Source organism: Lacerta agilis, chromosome 3, assembly GCF_009819535.1.
Source record: "Lacerta agilis isolate rLacAgi1 chromosome 3, rLacAgi1.pri, whole genome shotgun sequence".
NCBI classification, from domain to species: Eukaryota; Metazoa; Chordata; class Lepidosauria; order Squamata; family Lacertidae; genus Lacerta; species Lacerta agilis.
Window position 1 is genome coordinate 33,995,101 of NC_046314.1, and position 13,967 is coordinate 34,009,067.

The window sequence follows — 13,967 nt, forward strand, 5'->3', positions numbered from 1 at the left end:
TGTGAATTTTCTAATTAAGGGTTTATTCACATTATGATGCCACTTAATGGCTTTCCAGCAACTTCGGAGAAGGGTTTTAACTCAGTTGTGGAGCACATGCAGGGCATGCAGAATGTCACAGGTTCAGTCCCTGGCATCTCCAGGTATGGCTGATAATGGTCCCCTGCCTGAAATCAGTGTACACGGTACCAAGCTAGATGGAACAATGGTTCGGCATGATATACAGCAACTTCCAATAGTCTACGTTCAGGAAAGGCCTGTACTCTTTGTTACCTGTTTTAAAGCACCTTATAGCCCAAATTCAACCAACATTCAACTGACATGCATCCAGAAAGTCAGTCAAAACCTTCATTATGTGAAATCCTCACCCCAGTTCAATCCCCTCTAAAAATAAGTTACGAAGACAGGTGTTTGATATGAAATGTAATGGTAGTATATTAATAGACAATCCACAGTGTGTGATGTGTCAGTCGCAGAAACAGGCAAGGTGAACACCACAATGTACTAAGAGATTTTGTTATTAAAGTTTTGGCAACAATTGGTTTAGCTGCCATGATGCCATGAATATATATATATATATATAATTAATGGAATTAACATTCACACACATTAAGTATGTTTAGTCATAACTGCTGTGCAGAACTGGTTTTTTGAATACAGTTTTATGTGTCTTCTGTAGAAGTAGGGTACTATGCACATGCCAATATTATATTGGTAGTGATGGAGTATTTAAACTCTTCTCTGCAGTAATATGCATTATGAATGAATACTTGGAAACAAATTACAAGGTGTTCAAAAAGAGTCAGTGATCTTTAGCATTTTCTTTGGAGAAGACCTCCATTATGACATACAGGTAATCTGGAGCTGCTTTCATGATGTAGTTGTGAAAGTGCAAACCTTTCCCCACACTTATAATCCAGTGTGAAGGATCTGTGTGTGTGTTTGATCATATGAATTTTGACTTGAATTAGCCACTGTGTAAAGTCACTAAGTGATGTGAAAAGCTTTCCTCCCCATGTGGAGATGTAAAATATGGAAGACAGAAAGGTTATTATTTTAAATATTTATTCGCACAATGCAGAAGGGATGTGCTTCAGCCTCCAAAGAGTATTCAGGATTTGAGCACAAATTTATTTGTGGCTTGGCACTCTCACGTCACATTCGCAACAACGGGTCTAGACACAAGATGACCAGACTATGCCCTGGCTTTGAAAACTTAGATTTATTTTGACAGCTAATATTTGGAATGCCAGCATGCCATAATTTCTGAAGAACTAAAGGCTAGATTATGCATCACAAACATAGAGTTTGTGTGCTTAACTCTTCCTGCATCTACCTCCTTCCTCCCATAGCTTCTCCCTCCAGATCCTGCTAATCTACTTGGATTTCTGGGTGTATGTATGTTATGTCACAGGAAAAAATGGACCCAGGCAGCAGTTGAGGGGGGAAAGAGGCAGGTGGGAGAAAGGTTAAGACCCAGGTTCCCATTTGTCTTGTTCAGTCCTTAATGACACCTGTTTATGAGCGCCAGTACAATGCATGGCACCACCTTAAGCAGCCATCCTACTACTGCTCTCATCTGTCACTCCTTCATCTCTCCTACCTTGTTTTGCCATTGACAATGTGGAGTCTCTCCACTTTCTGTGAGCGAGGGGGTCCTTCCTCAGAGAGGCATTATGGGTAAGGTGGTCCTGGGGAGTGCCTGTGCCACTGCCACTTTGTCAGGGCAACTAGAAATTCTCTTTACAAATTAGTTGGAGGTTTAAAGTTATTTTAGTATTTTTAGCTCTCTCCCTCTTTTTAATAAGAATTTCTAGCTGCTGGGGTAAAGCTACAGCATTGCAAGCACGCTCCTGGCCACCTCAGCTATAAGACCTTGCCCTTAGAAAGATGCATGAGGATGAGATGGGCACTTTGCAGAACACTTTGACAGGAGTCTTTCTCAGATGGGTGGTGGTTGCAGCAGTGGCCAGCCATGATGCATTAATTCGCTGTTCCCAAGCTCCCACTGCTGAGGCAGTTGTCTCATTTTACCTCGTGATAGGGCCAGCCCTGTCTAGCAACATCTATTTTCATTTTGAAAAGGTGATTGGAACAGAAGGAATATAGAATGAATATATTGTGTTCACGTTTGGTTAAGCACAGTGCAAAAAAAAACACAACAGTACAGTTTGGCTTCTTTTTGACCTTGGCTCAATCTGAAGGCCTGCATTTTAAAATGTAAATAGTAGCAAGATAATTGACAGACTATGGATAAACCTGGATTATTTATTTTAAAAAAAGTTATCAAAACTGAGCCCAACTTTTACAACTAAAGATAGAAATGGTACAAATGGATTGAAGTATTTATTGTGGTTAAAAATAGAGTTTTGAGAATCACTTGAAAGAAACTAATTGACAGAAAATTTGGTATTTAAAAGCTATCTAGTACAATCCTAAGTGTCCAAGATGTGGTTCATGTAAATATATTCCAATAAGGAGGCTACAGAAACTAACAATTTAAGCTCAAAAAGGTTGAGAAAAGTATCTTTTTATATTTCAGTTTCTACTTCTGGCAGAAAAAAAGTGTGTAATGGCATTTACAAGGCTGAAACTTTTAATTGGTTGAACTGGTGGAATAGGATTGTGCTGCATACGTTTGGCTTATTCATTATTGGCGGGCAATGTTAACTAGTGAGGCAAAATTTTCTTCAACAATGGATTGCAACTTTTGCTTAACAGACGGTTGCTTTTCTTGACACTTTAGAAAGGTCTGCGTGGTTGTGATAACATGTGAACTGATTGCCATAGTTGGCAACCTCACTAGCTCATGCAGTTCAATATACAAGTTTGTATCCTTATAGCACTCCATGTGTTAAAAAAAATCATTTTAGATCAGGGGAATTTTTTTTTTAAATATACTGATTTTGAAATGTATGCAATGCATTATAAACCCATACGTCCTGTGGGGGGGGGGATAAATAATAAATTTGCTTCCTAGAAAATCTCTCTCATGTGAGCATTTCTGTTACCACAGATGCTCATATTCTATCTTTAAGGTACCGGCAACTGTAGCAGCCAACAGAATTTAAAATGACCAATGGAAACAAAATGTCCCTGATATGTTCATTTGAGTATTGACAGAAGTATACTGGTACAGGTGAAAGCCAAAAGAAATCACAAACCCACAACTGTTATTTTTTACTTGGGGCAGGGGTAGCCAACATAGTACCCTCCAGAGGTTTTAGACTCCAACTTCCATCAACCCCAGCCAGCATGTCCATTAGTCAGGGATGATGGGAGTTGTAGTCCACAACATCTGAAGAGCAGAACATGTGTTACTGCCAACAGAGGGGGACTCTTCATTACCATGTTTCAGCTGCAAGCCTTATATAAAGTAGCATCATACACACTACAAAGTTTTTGTTGCATTGCATGCTATATATTTCTGTTATATAAACTCAATGTCTTCTTGAATTTTCAGAACTTCTTTCAAATAGTTAGTAACCTTCTGGATGAAGAGAACAAAGAGAAATGGGAAGACGCGCAGCAGGTAAATTTGTGTAGATTTACCAGTCATTTGCTGTTGGAAACTTTCCCCCTTACCTGACCTAGAGAAAATGACATTACTTGTGTGCATTATTTAAGTAGTTATTTATCACTGGATTAAAACAGGCAAAATGTTTAGGACTGAATGCTTGTCTGAACAAATAGATTTTCAATACCTACACACACTTGGAAAAGGAAGGTGCTTGTTGGATCACATTAGGGAGAGCATTCCAAGTTTTTGGTGCACCTACCATTCTTATAGGTGATGGGACAGAGAGCAGGGCATCTTTACAAAACTCATGGTTTGAACAGAGAGAAAGTAGTTTTTCAGCATTAAAGGTTAATGCCATGACTTTAAATTGAGCTTGGCAATAAAGATAACCAATATACATGACCTAAGTTCCCATTGTCTGTTTTGTTCTGGACTTACAAAAGGAAGACCTTCAGATAGCACATAGTTAATCTTAGGAACTTTGTTTCTGCAAGATGGGTGGTGAATGCTATCTTAGATGGGGATTAGACAAATTCATGGAGGTTAAGGTGATCAATAGATATTATCCATAATGACTATATTTCAGGCATTATAGGTTCAGAGGCAGCATGCCGTTGAATATCAGCTGTTGGGAAACAACAGTGAGAGAGGGATGCTGTGCCCTTGACCCTGCTTGTGGGCTTCCAATAGGCAATTGATTGACCACTGTGGGAAGCAGGATGTTAAGACTAAGTGAGCATTTTTTTCTGATCCAGCAAGGCTGCTCCTATGTAGTCATGCAGTCTGTGAAAATGCATTTGCCAAGAGCATCCCTGTTTTACCCCAGTGTTGATAGAAATATATTCAAATATAATTCCAAAGAATATTAACAAAGAATCCTACTCCTCCTCCTCACATTTTAAAAGCTATAGCAGCCATTCATACAAGTATGTGTACATTGTGTGTGAACATGCAGACAACCTTCACAACTAGCATAAACTGCATGCATTTGAAATAGACATTCTTATTTTATCAAGCTTTGTACGGCTGCTGTTTTATTAATGCTGTTTTTGAAGCTGTTTCTTAATGTCATAGTAATGTATGTGTATTTTAACTTTTTATTCTACTTTTGCTGCAAGTTGCCCTGGATGCCCTTAACAGGTAGAAGGAAAAGGCACAAGTAATTTATTTCAGTAAATAAATAAATCCCTGCCAGGAAGTTAGGACATTTGTTCTATCAAATGGACTACAGAGCGGTATGTTTCTCAGATTCAAAGCTGCACAGTTAGTCATATCACATCCAGGAAATCATGTCATATCCAGGAAAGAAAATAGGACGAGACTCTCCTAGGTTTGCACATATTTAATTCAGAGTGCTTGAAAGAAAACAGAATGAGATTGCTTAGCTGGAAACAGCTCACTTCCAACAAGTTGCCATTGTTTAGATTAGGTAAAATATTCATTGTGTATTATAAACCATACATGCATATTTTATGACTCGTGAGATGATGAACTTAACATGAAGACTTTCAAAAGTCCTTCCATAGGATTTACCAAGTTAGGATGCTCTGTGCAATCTGTGATTTTTTTTGGGGGGGGGGGTAGTTTAAAACCGCAGCACATTCTCTTAGGGTTGGGTGGGAGTGGATCAACAACTTAGCAAGAACAATTTGTACTGCCGTAGATTTTCACATGGGAAAAGGCACTTTTCTAAATTCTCCCACAACCAACAAAAGCAGCAAAAGCCCTGCCATATAAAGTCAGCATGGGAAGCCCAAAGTAGACATTTTAAATAATCACAATTATTACCATCATTTTTATTTATTATTTATGGAAAAACAATAACCCTCCCAGACTGCAGCAAATCATGGATAAAATAAAGAAATCAAAAGGATGCATCCCAAGGAACTCCCATCCTTTTTGTTTCTTGCAAAGTTGCGCTTTGTTGACAGTGTTGCTCAGGCCTTTACCACAGATGCAAACAGGGGGCACATTGGCTCTGAGAGGTGTCTGGCATCATCATCATCATCCATGGAGAGAGGGCTTTACGCTTTGCTAAAACTGCCCACCCCATGGTTGCTCTATGCAGATGGGAGAGATCAAAGCTCCTCTATCTTGATGCTTGAGTACACATGATGTACCCTAAAGGCTAAAATAAAGGTTGCCTTTTAATCATTTGTCACGGATATACCGATTTCAACCTGATAACAGTTTCAGATTCTGATAGTTTTGTTATACTGGACACACATGTGTTACATTAGCCCCATTGCGTGTGACCGTTAGTTTGTTTTGAGGTCTTGTAGTAATTGTGTGCCTGACCTTCATTTTTCAGATCTATCCAGGCTCGATAGAACTAATGCAGGTGATTGAAGATTTTATACACATTGTTGGAATGGGGATGATGGACTTTCAGAATTCATACTTAATGACTGGAAATGTAGGTAAGAAATAGGAATTTCTTTTATCATATATACACATATGTGATATGTTGAAAAAGTATGCATTGTATAAATACTGCTGCTTCTCACACGTAGAACCAATATCCACCCTCACTTCCAAACCTACCTTTTGCTGTTAATCATTGTACAATATATGCGTCATATTCCTGGTGTGATCTTCTTAGAAATTGGGTATGGTTCTTAGGAAGTAAAATCTTGCATTTTATTGGAAACCAGGTTACCACACTTTTATTCACAGCAATAGATCCCGCAGCATTTCCAATCATGTTATAATGCTATGGTGGCCGCTTTGCGTCGCTGAAAAATAAGATATTCATTATCAAAAGCGAGAGCACCAGTCTGCATAGATTTGCATATACTAATTTACAGGTATACATGAAAATTGAAAATAATTACTAGAATTAAAATTTCACCGAATGTGAGCCCAATCCATTTCCCATTCAAGTCAGCCTCCACCTTAAAAAACAACAACACCTTACACTAATTTGCATTATCACCCAAATCAGTTCTTGGTAAATTAATTACAGCCCAGATGATCCAGATCTTGCTCCACACACAGTTTCTCTTAAATTAATCCAGATCTCTTCCATTATTCAATCTTCATATCATCACCTTCCGTAAATCAAATTGAATTCAAAGTAAATAGAAGGCGCATTGCAATTCCATTCAGAAGGACGATTCTTACTATGAGCTGGGGAAGCTGGTGGGTGATTTGTTTGTCTTTCTCCCTGTCCCAGTTCTTTTACCTGCAAAGGCTAAGTGTCACTTGACCTGCACCACACAAATCAGAATCTCAATGCCTGGCCCTAGGAAGAGGAAGGAGGCCATTTCCACTCATTTCCTGAAACATTGTCCCTGGAAAGAAAGTAGAAATGATGTGGCTTTCTTTCACAGAGCAAGCACTAAGATTTCAGTTTTGCATGGTCCATTAGTGTCTGACCAACAACTGACAGGTGGCCGATGAAAGGTGCCCCCCCCCCCCAATGCATAGAACTGGAGAAGATTGGATATGCTTATCTAGCACATATATAACATTATCACAAAAGAAGATCCCCCCCCCCCGCAAGCTGAAACACTTCACACACTGGCACCAACCTATTTTGACATTTATAAATCAAATTGACATTATCTGAGAAGTTGTAATTGGGTGGTTTCCTGTGTTTGAGCTACATTTGAAATTTTAGAATGAGGCACATTAATTTTAAAAATGTCACATAAAAGTGTCTTTAACTTAAGGGATACTGCAGCTGCTCTCTTTTCATCACAGAGCCCCAGTTTCACTCCAGTATGAATCAGTGCTTAATATTCACATCCCAGGTTGGGTGTGGCTGAATCAGTGTTCCTGCCGCTGGGCTGGAATAATTTACACTCCTTACGCATGTATCCCATAAACATTTACTGCTATTCTAAATGTAACTCTAAGGTGCTAAACTATTAGTTATGGAAATATGCATTCCTCCCCTCACAAAGTTAATAATAGGCCTGCCACTTCAGGTTTCATTTAATTTTATCTCAGGAAGCAGAAAAATAAATAAATAAATCAGTTTGCAGGGAGGAAAACAGAAGCCCTTGGCCCAATTTTATGTAGCCTTTGATGAGGGGGGCTCAAATGGGGAGAAAGGGGGCAGAGGGGAAGCTGGAATGTACGGGGCAGTGGAATGAAGGAGTGAACCTCATTCAAGCAAACAGTTCAGCCCTCTGGCAGCCCCCCCCCCCACAGAGAGCCTGGTACATGGAGAGAAAAAAGAGAGTGAGAGAGGTGGCAAAGAGCAGAGACGCTGATTTGGGTGCCCAGTAGTGCATGTGCACAACATGATGTCGTTACATCATGTGCACTTGTACTGGCACTGCAGTGGCAACTGGGCCGAGGGCCCCACCTCTACCACAGGGCCTCTGTTGCAGCCCACACAGCCTGTGGAGATGGCATTCTACCACCCAACCCCCGCCGTTGCAACCAGGCCAAGGTCTCCACCATGAGGCCTCCGCTGAGGCCACAGCTGCAACCTGGAAGCATGGCTGTGGCTGCAGCAGGCCCCAACAGAGGCCTTGCAGTGGAGGTGGAGGCCCCAGCCCAGTCGCCGCCGCCAGGGGCGAACGAAGGCTAACCCACACCCGGGGTGGGGCAAACCGCTGGCTGTGCACAATGTTCTGTGAACAACTCCAAAATTGCAGCCTGATGGCAGAGACTCTGGAACCAGACAGGAAAACTGTAATGAGAGTAATGGTATTCAGGTATGTCCATTATGGCCACATGCAAGCAACATTGCAACTGTGATCAGTGCTGCATGGTGTGTCATAAGTGTAGCTAGCAAGGAGTCCACTCCCTGGCCTACAAACAGTATTCCCACCTCATGACTGTGTGAACGGGACCTATGCTTCTCCTGGAGACAGCGTGAAAATGCTGATTGTAGGAACAAGCATATTTGTGTTTGGAGGTGGATGCAGCCAGCATGATTTGCCACAATAAATTTGCACACTCGCTGAAGCTTTTTCACAATGGAATTTGAACTTGGTGCAAATCGCTTCACCTTCTTTTATTAGGTGTTTGGGTTTGGTTTGGTCTTTTAAAGAAAAACAAAATAGCCTGCATATGCATATTGCAATACTGTGGATATTTCCATACATCATTGTTTGCAGCAGTGTTGTAGCAAATGAAGAAGGCTTTGCTGCCACAGCCTTTCCCTGTGTGCTCTGACAATCCTGCGGACATGAGGAGCAACTGCTTCGGGACTTAGAATGCCCTTGAATGGATGTCTGAGGTTAATGGAATCAATAAGTAGTAGCAGAATCTGAGAGGCTAAACAAAAGGAAAGGAAATGGTTATTAAAGATACTGCACATAGCAACAAGTCCAATCATATAAAACGCTTCAGTGGTGCTAAAAGAGCAGGAGTCTGCTCTTATACCTACCAATCAGAGGTCGTTCAGGAAGAGTGAAATTGGCACTGAAAAACACTATTCATAATTTTCAGAAGGTCAGCAAAATCAATTTTGAGGCAAATACTGTTCTGAAAGTACTGATTATGACAGAATAACAAGAGGTGAGAAGCCGCGTCTCTGGGCATAAAAAAATAATAATGTGGGAGAGATGAGACGCCAGTTGCTTAAACAGCTGTAGCTAAAATGCTGATACACTTAACATGCATATTCACAATAATTGCCTGCAGGAATGAAGTGTGAATTTGCAGAATGTCTGAAAACTTAGCAGCAAAGTTATTGCTATGTCAGTTATTTACACTTACGATTTAAAAACAACAATTACTACTAATTTTAGAAACAGACATGTGTGGCATGTTTGTGATGTAGTGGTTAGAGTGGTGGATTAGGGCCTTGGGAGACCAGAGTTCAAATCCCCATCCACCATGCAGTTCATTGGGAGTCCTTGTGCCAGTCATCATTTCTCAGCCTAAATTACCCACCTCAAAGGGTTGTTGTGAGAATAAAAATGGGGAGTGGAGAACCATGTATACTATATTAAGCTCCTGGGGGGGGGGGAGTTGGATATAAATGTGGTAGAAGCAGCAGTAGTAATTTAATTAAAATACTTTTGTTGGGACATAGTCCAGCCAAAGGTAAGCATACACTCAAAAAAAAAACACTCTCAGATGGATTGTGTTCTTTGGTACCAGAGCATTATTTGTACAATAAATGACCATTGTTTCTTTTAGGAATTGACCACAACAGTACAGTACTTGTTTCAGAGTAAACGTTTGCTTAGAATCGCAACATTTGCATTAGGAAGTTATTCTGGCTGCTTTACGAAGCTGGCTGTCTGGGAACTGTCCCCGGCTCAGCGCAGGGTGGTGGAAGGGCTCTCGGGATGCTACAGAGAGCCTCAGCCCCACCTGACCAGTAGCACCTCCTCGTCCAGCAGAGGGAGCAGCGAGGTCTCCAGTGGGGAGGGGCAGGCAGCTTAGGAGCTGGAGAGTCGAGGCTCTGGGGATGTTGGAGAGACCCTGCACTCCTCTCGCTCAGTGGGCGAGGAGGAAGACATGCTATTTCCGTCGCCCCAAGTACACAGAGGTGTGAAACGAAAAGAGGGGAGGCAGAGATTTCATATACCAAAACTCTTATGTTGGGGTCAGAACTGGAAGGGGACACTCCCGGATTCTGCCGTCAGTTGATACAGACATGAACAGCTCTGCACTGTACATAGGATGCACAATAAAACTACCAAAGGAAAGGTCGGAGTCTTGCCTGTTTACTCATGAGCAACCACCTATGGACCTTACACTGGCAATACAGTATGTTGTGTGCATGTGTTTTGGCTCATGTCAGGGACTGCTACTTTTTGCTAAAACAAGATCAAGGGCACATCTGTGTTCAGTGAATTAATTATAGTGCCCAATTTAAATACATCTCTATAAATCATTTGGAGCCCTTGCTCCGAGTTGGGTTTAATCTGGATGTGCTTATGAAGTATATTCTGTTTTCAATGTTTATGGGTCCAGAAAGACACCAAGGATAAACAGTTCTCTTTTGCTCCAGAAAGATGGATCAGAATAATTTTTCTGAATCTTAGATCATACTGTTTCCATTTTGCACTGTAAAAGGAAATGAAGGCATGAGGTTCAGAGACATGTTAAAGTTCCATTTTGTTTTTGATCTTATGAAAGGCAGCATTATAGGATGGCACTTAAATTATTTTTACATAAGAATTACAATTTCTTCCTGCTACGCATATGCAGTCAAGGCAATGCATATGCATCCTTTTCCTATAGGCAGCATTTCGTCATTGTCATTAGAAGTGTTAATACTCCTTATTAGTCATGATTGCAAGGAAATTTTAAAAAAGCCCATCAAGTGTGAAAATGGAAGGTAGATAGAGTGGAATGTTCACGTGATTCTAAAATTACATGGTATATATAATTATATATACCAGGGTAGTCTAGAGACTGGCTTCTGCTGATATCCTGTTTGCTAGACCTGGCTTACATACCTTCCAACATGTCCTAGATAAAAATAGAGAATCATGGTTACATTTAAGACCCTTGTATCCCCATTAGGTGCTCTGGCTAAGTGGTGTGCTTACACACACACACTTTGCCGAAGGCTATTCTCTAGCTTCTGTACATTAAAATTGACAGTGAGAGTTTGTGCTTTTAAAAAGAATGTTGAATGGAATGTTTAATCTCCCAGTGGATCTGGTGGCACTTACTATGGAACAGCTTCAATTCAAACACATTCAGCAACGTGCACTGTTGGGACAAGCAGTTGTGGGAGTTGAAGGGAAGCCGTGCACTGGCATTTCATGTCTGTCTATGTGCGTGTACACGTGTCTGCATTAGAGTCAACCTGCTCCCTGCTTGAGAGATTTAATTCCTGAAAGCCAAACTTCTCCAACTAAAGCAAAACCAAGACAAAACAAAGGCAGTGATTTATCAGAGACCGGGCAATGGCCAGGGGCGTGATGTGTCCAGGGCTGCCCTATGACGCAGGGGCACTGCCACGCCCCCGTGGTGCACGGGGAGAACGTGTGGCCTACCTGCAACACCATCCCACAGGGAAGTAGAGCGGCCTTATTTCCTGACATGAATGTTGAAGGGAAGCCTTTTTTCATGGGGTGCAACATACCTACAAGTGCATTGTCATATGCAGAAATTGCAGCACTTGCAATGTTTGCCTGAGGCTCTGGCAGGTACCGGTAGATGCAAAACACAACAGGAGCCAGGAAGGAAGTAGAGAGCTCTAGCCTACTGCCAGAAGAAGGAATCCTTATCCCTTGCCTCATTTCAATACAGTACCATATATACTTGAGTATAAGCCTAGTTTTTCAGCACATTTTTTGTGCTGAAAAAGCTGCCCTCGGCTTATACTCAGGTGAGGCAGGCGGTCCCAGCCTTCTCTGTATAACACAAGGGAACATTGCGCTGTGGGTTAAACCACAGAGTCCTAGGGCTTGCTGATCAGAAGAATGGCGGTTCGAAACCCTGCGACGGGGTGAGCTCCACAGCAGCAAAGGAGGAAGAGGAAGGAGCAGCCTAAAGGGCTGCTTTCGGGCTGCTCGTTCCTCCTCCTCTACCACAGCGGCAAAAGTGAACCAGCTTATACTTGAGTCAATAAGCTTTCCCAGGTTGTTGTAGGGAAATTAGGTGCCTCGGCTTATATTTGGGTCGACTTATACTCGGGTATATGCGGTAGATTGTTTTCTGAATTGAGATTCCTGGATTGCAAGGGGATGAACTACATGATCCTCAAAGTCCCTTACAACTCCACAATTCTATGATTCAATTAATTCAGGTAGTTTTCTGTGTCAAGAGTTGTTCTTCTCTAGTTTCTTTTCTTTTCAAACAAAGAGAAGTGAGCCAGATTATAACAGGTGTTTGCAATAATTATCCCATTCTAGAGCAAAGTCAGTCATATAATTGATTGTTCAGTTTTGTCACATAACTTCATCTAATATTTTGGTACCAGTACATCATTTCTTGCTAATGAGCAGCTCATATTTCTTTCCCCCACCTCTCTTTTAATGTTTATGTGGCTGTTTCTGTGCCGTCTTTTCAAAAATGTTTTCTAAGCATTTGTGGGCAACTTGTTATTCACAATGTGCAAAAAGACCCACTTCTCTCCTTGATGATCATCAAACACCCTTTAAGGATGCTTCATTGCCATGCAAGGGAAATCAGCCTGTTTTCACGTTATTGTACCATAACTCAAAGATTGAAATAATCTAGGCTTATATAGAAGGTGTAGTTGGGAGGAGGATACTGCTTGACTGCATTAAATTCCTTAACAATATATCATATTGCTCCCAATCTGTTACTTTGGAATCAGATCAAACAGAGTTGGCCATTATTGTCGCTCCTTTTTGCTGGGTTTGAAAATCTTTCATGAATTCTTGCTGCTTGAGTGCTGCTGTTATTATTTTGTTTCCAAGGAAGTACCACTTAAACGTTTCGGGAGTTGGAGACAGAAAGCTAATTTAGAATTATTATTATTTTAAAAAAATACTCTTCAGATATTGGTCACATTGTAAACACTCATAAAACATAGCCATTAGGTGAGGAGAGGAGGCTTAAGAGTGGAAGGCTGAAATCTGCTTCTCTACCTTGTAATACCCTTTTCTATTAAGTAGCATTTCTATAATCAAGATGTGTTGGAGAAAGGTGACAAAACGCAATTGTGCTTTTTGATTGTCTTGCTGCAGGGGGAATGATTTATTCTGGGTAAGCTACCAGGATCATGATTTGCAAATGATATGCACATGAAAATTCTGGAATGGCCTTTTTGTATTTGTATTCTGCCTACGTAATGATGCAGAATGGATCTAAGTATGGCAGGTGAATACAGCAGGCTTCCAAGGTGGTGGTGCTTAGTGTCGGGGAGCTTTAATCCTTTCACTATTTCCAGATCAAATAATCATAACTGGACACACAAACCACGTTTTCACTATTATTACCAATGTTTGCGACTCAAAGAAAAATGGCAATCTCCCTAAAATAAATAGCCTGTCATTTAACATCCTGTTCAAAACAGCTACAATTTGTTTCATCCAAAAGATTTATTAGCCAAAGCTCTCAAAGGGACCCACAGAAAATTAAAATGAAACAAAAAATATATATAATAAAATACATAGTTGCAATGACATACCCACTTGCCTGGGAATAGGTGCCTCGTTGAAGTCAATGGCATTTACTTCAGAGCAGCAGACCTTTATGGGTTTTTTGCTGTAAGACAGTAAACATTATCACAGTTAAATGGTAATATTCTAGCATGGAAATGTAAAATGGGCTAATCTAAAATGTTTGAACAAATGAGAGTATTTTCACCTGGTTCTCAACAGAAAGGAAGGGTGGCACCCGGCAAACCTCTGTGGGAGAGAATTCTGAAGACAGAGGACCACAGTGAAGAAGGCCCTGTCTCTGGTCACCACTCATTATATTTTAGAGGGTGGGTGGACTCAGAAAAGGGCATCAATGATTCTCAAGCCAAATTATGCATTGAGAAAATGGTTTGATGTTTGTGCATTCCACACTGAGAGAAGAAGATCAGCTGTCCTATATGGGACAT

The 13,967-nt window shown here is 40.9% G+C and overlaps 1 protein-coding gene across 6 annotated transcripts in view; it reads left to right on the forward strand.

Moving 5' to 3' along the window:
- ADGRB3 (adhesion G protein-coupled receptor B3) overlaps window positions 1–13,967 on the forward strand; it is a 424,323-nt gene that overhangs the window by 201,688 nt on the left and 208,668 nt on the right. For all 6 annotated transcript variants that reach the window (XM_033143214.1, XM_033143211.1, XM_033143210.1 and 3 more), the window contains 2 exons: window positions 3,464–3,532; window positions 5,832–5,940. In XM_033143214.1, coding sequence (XP_032999105.1) covers window positions 3,464–3,532; window positions 5,832–5,940 — 178 coding nt within the window. The remainder of the gene's footprint in view (window positions 1–3,463; window positions 3,533–5,831; window positions 5,941–13,967) is intronic.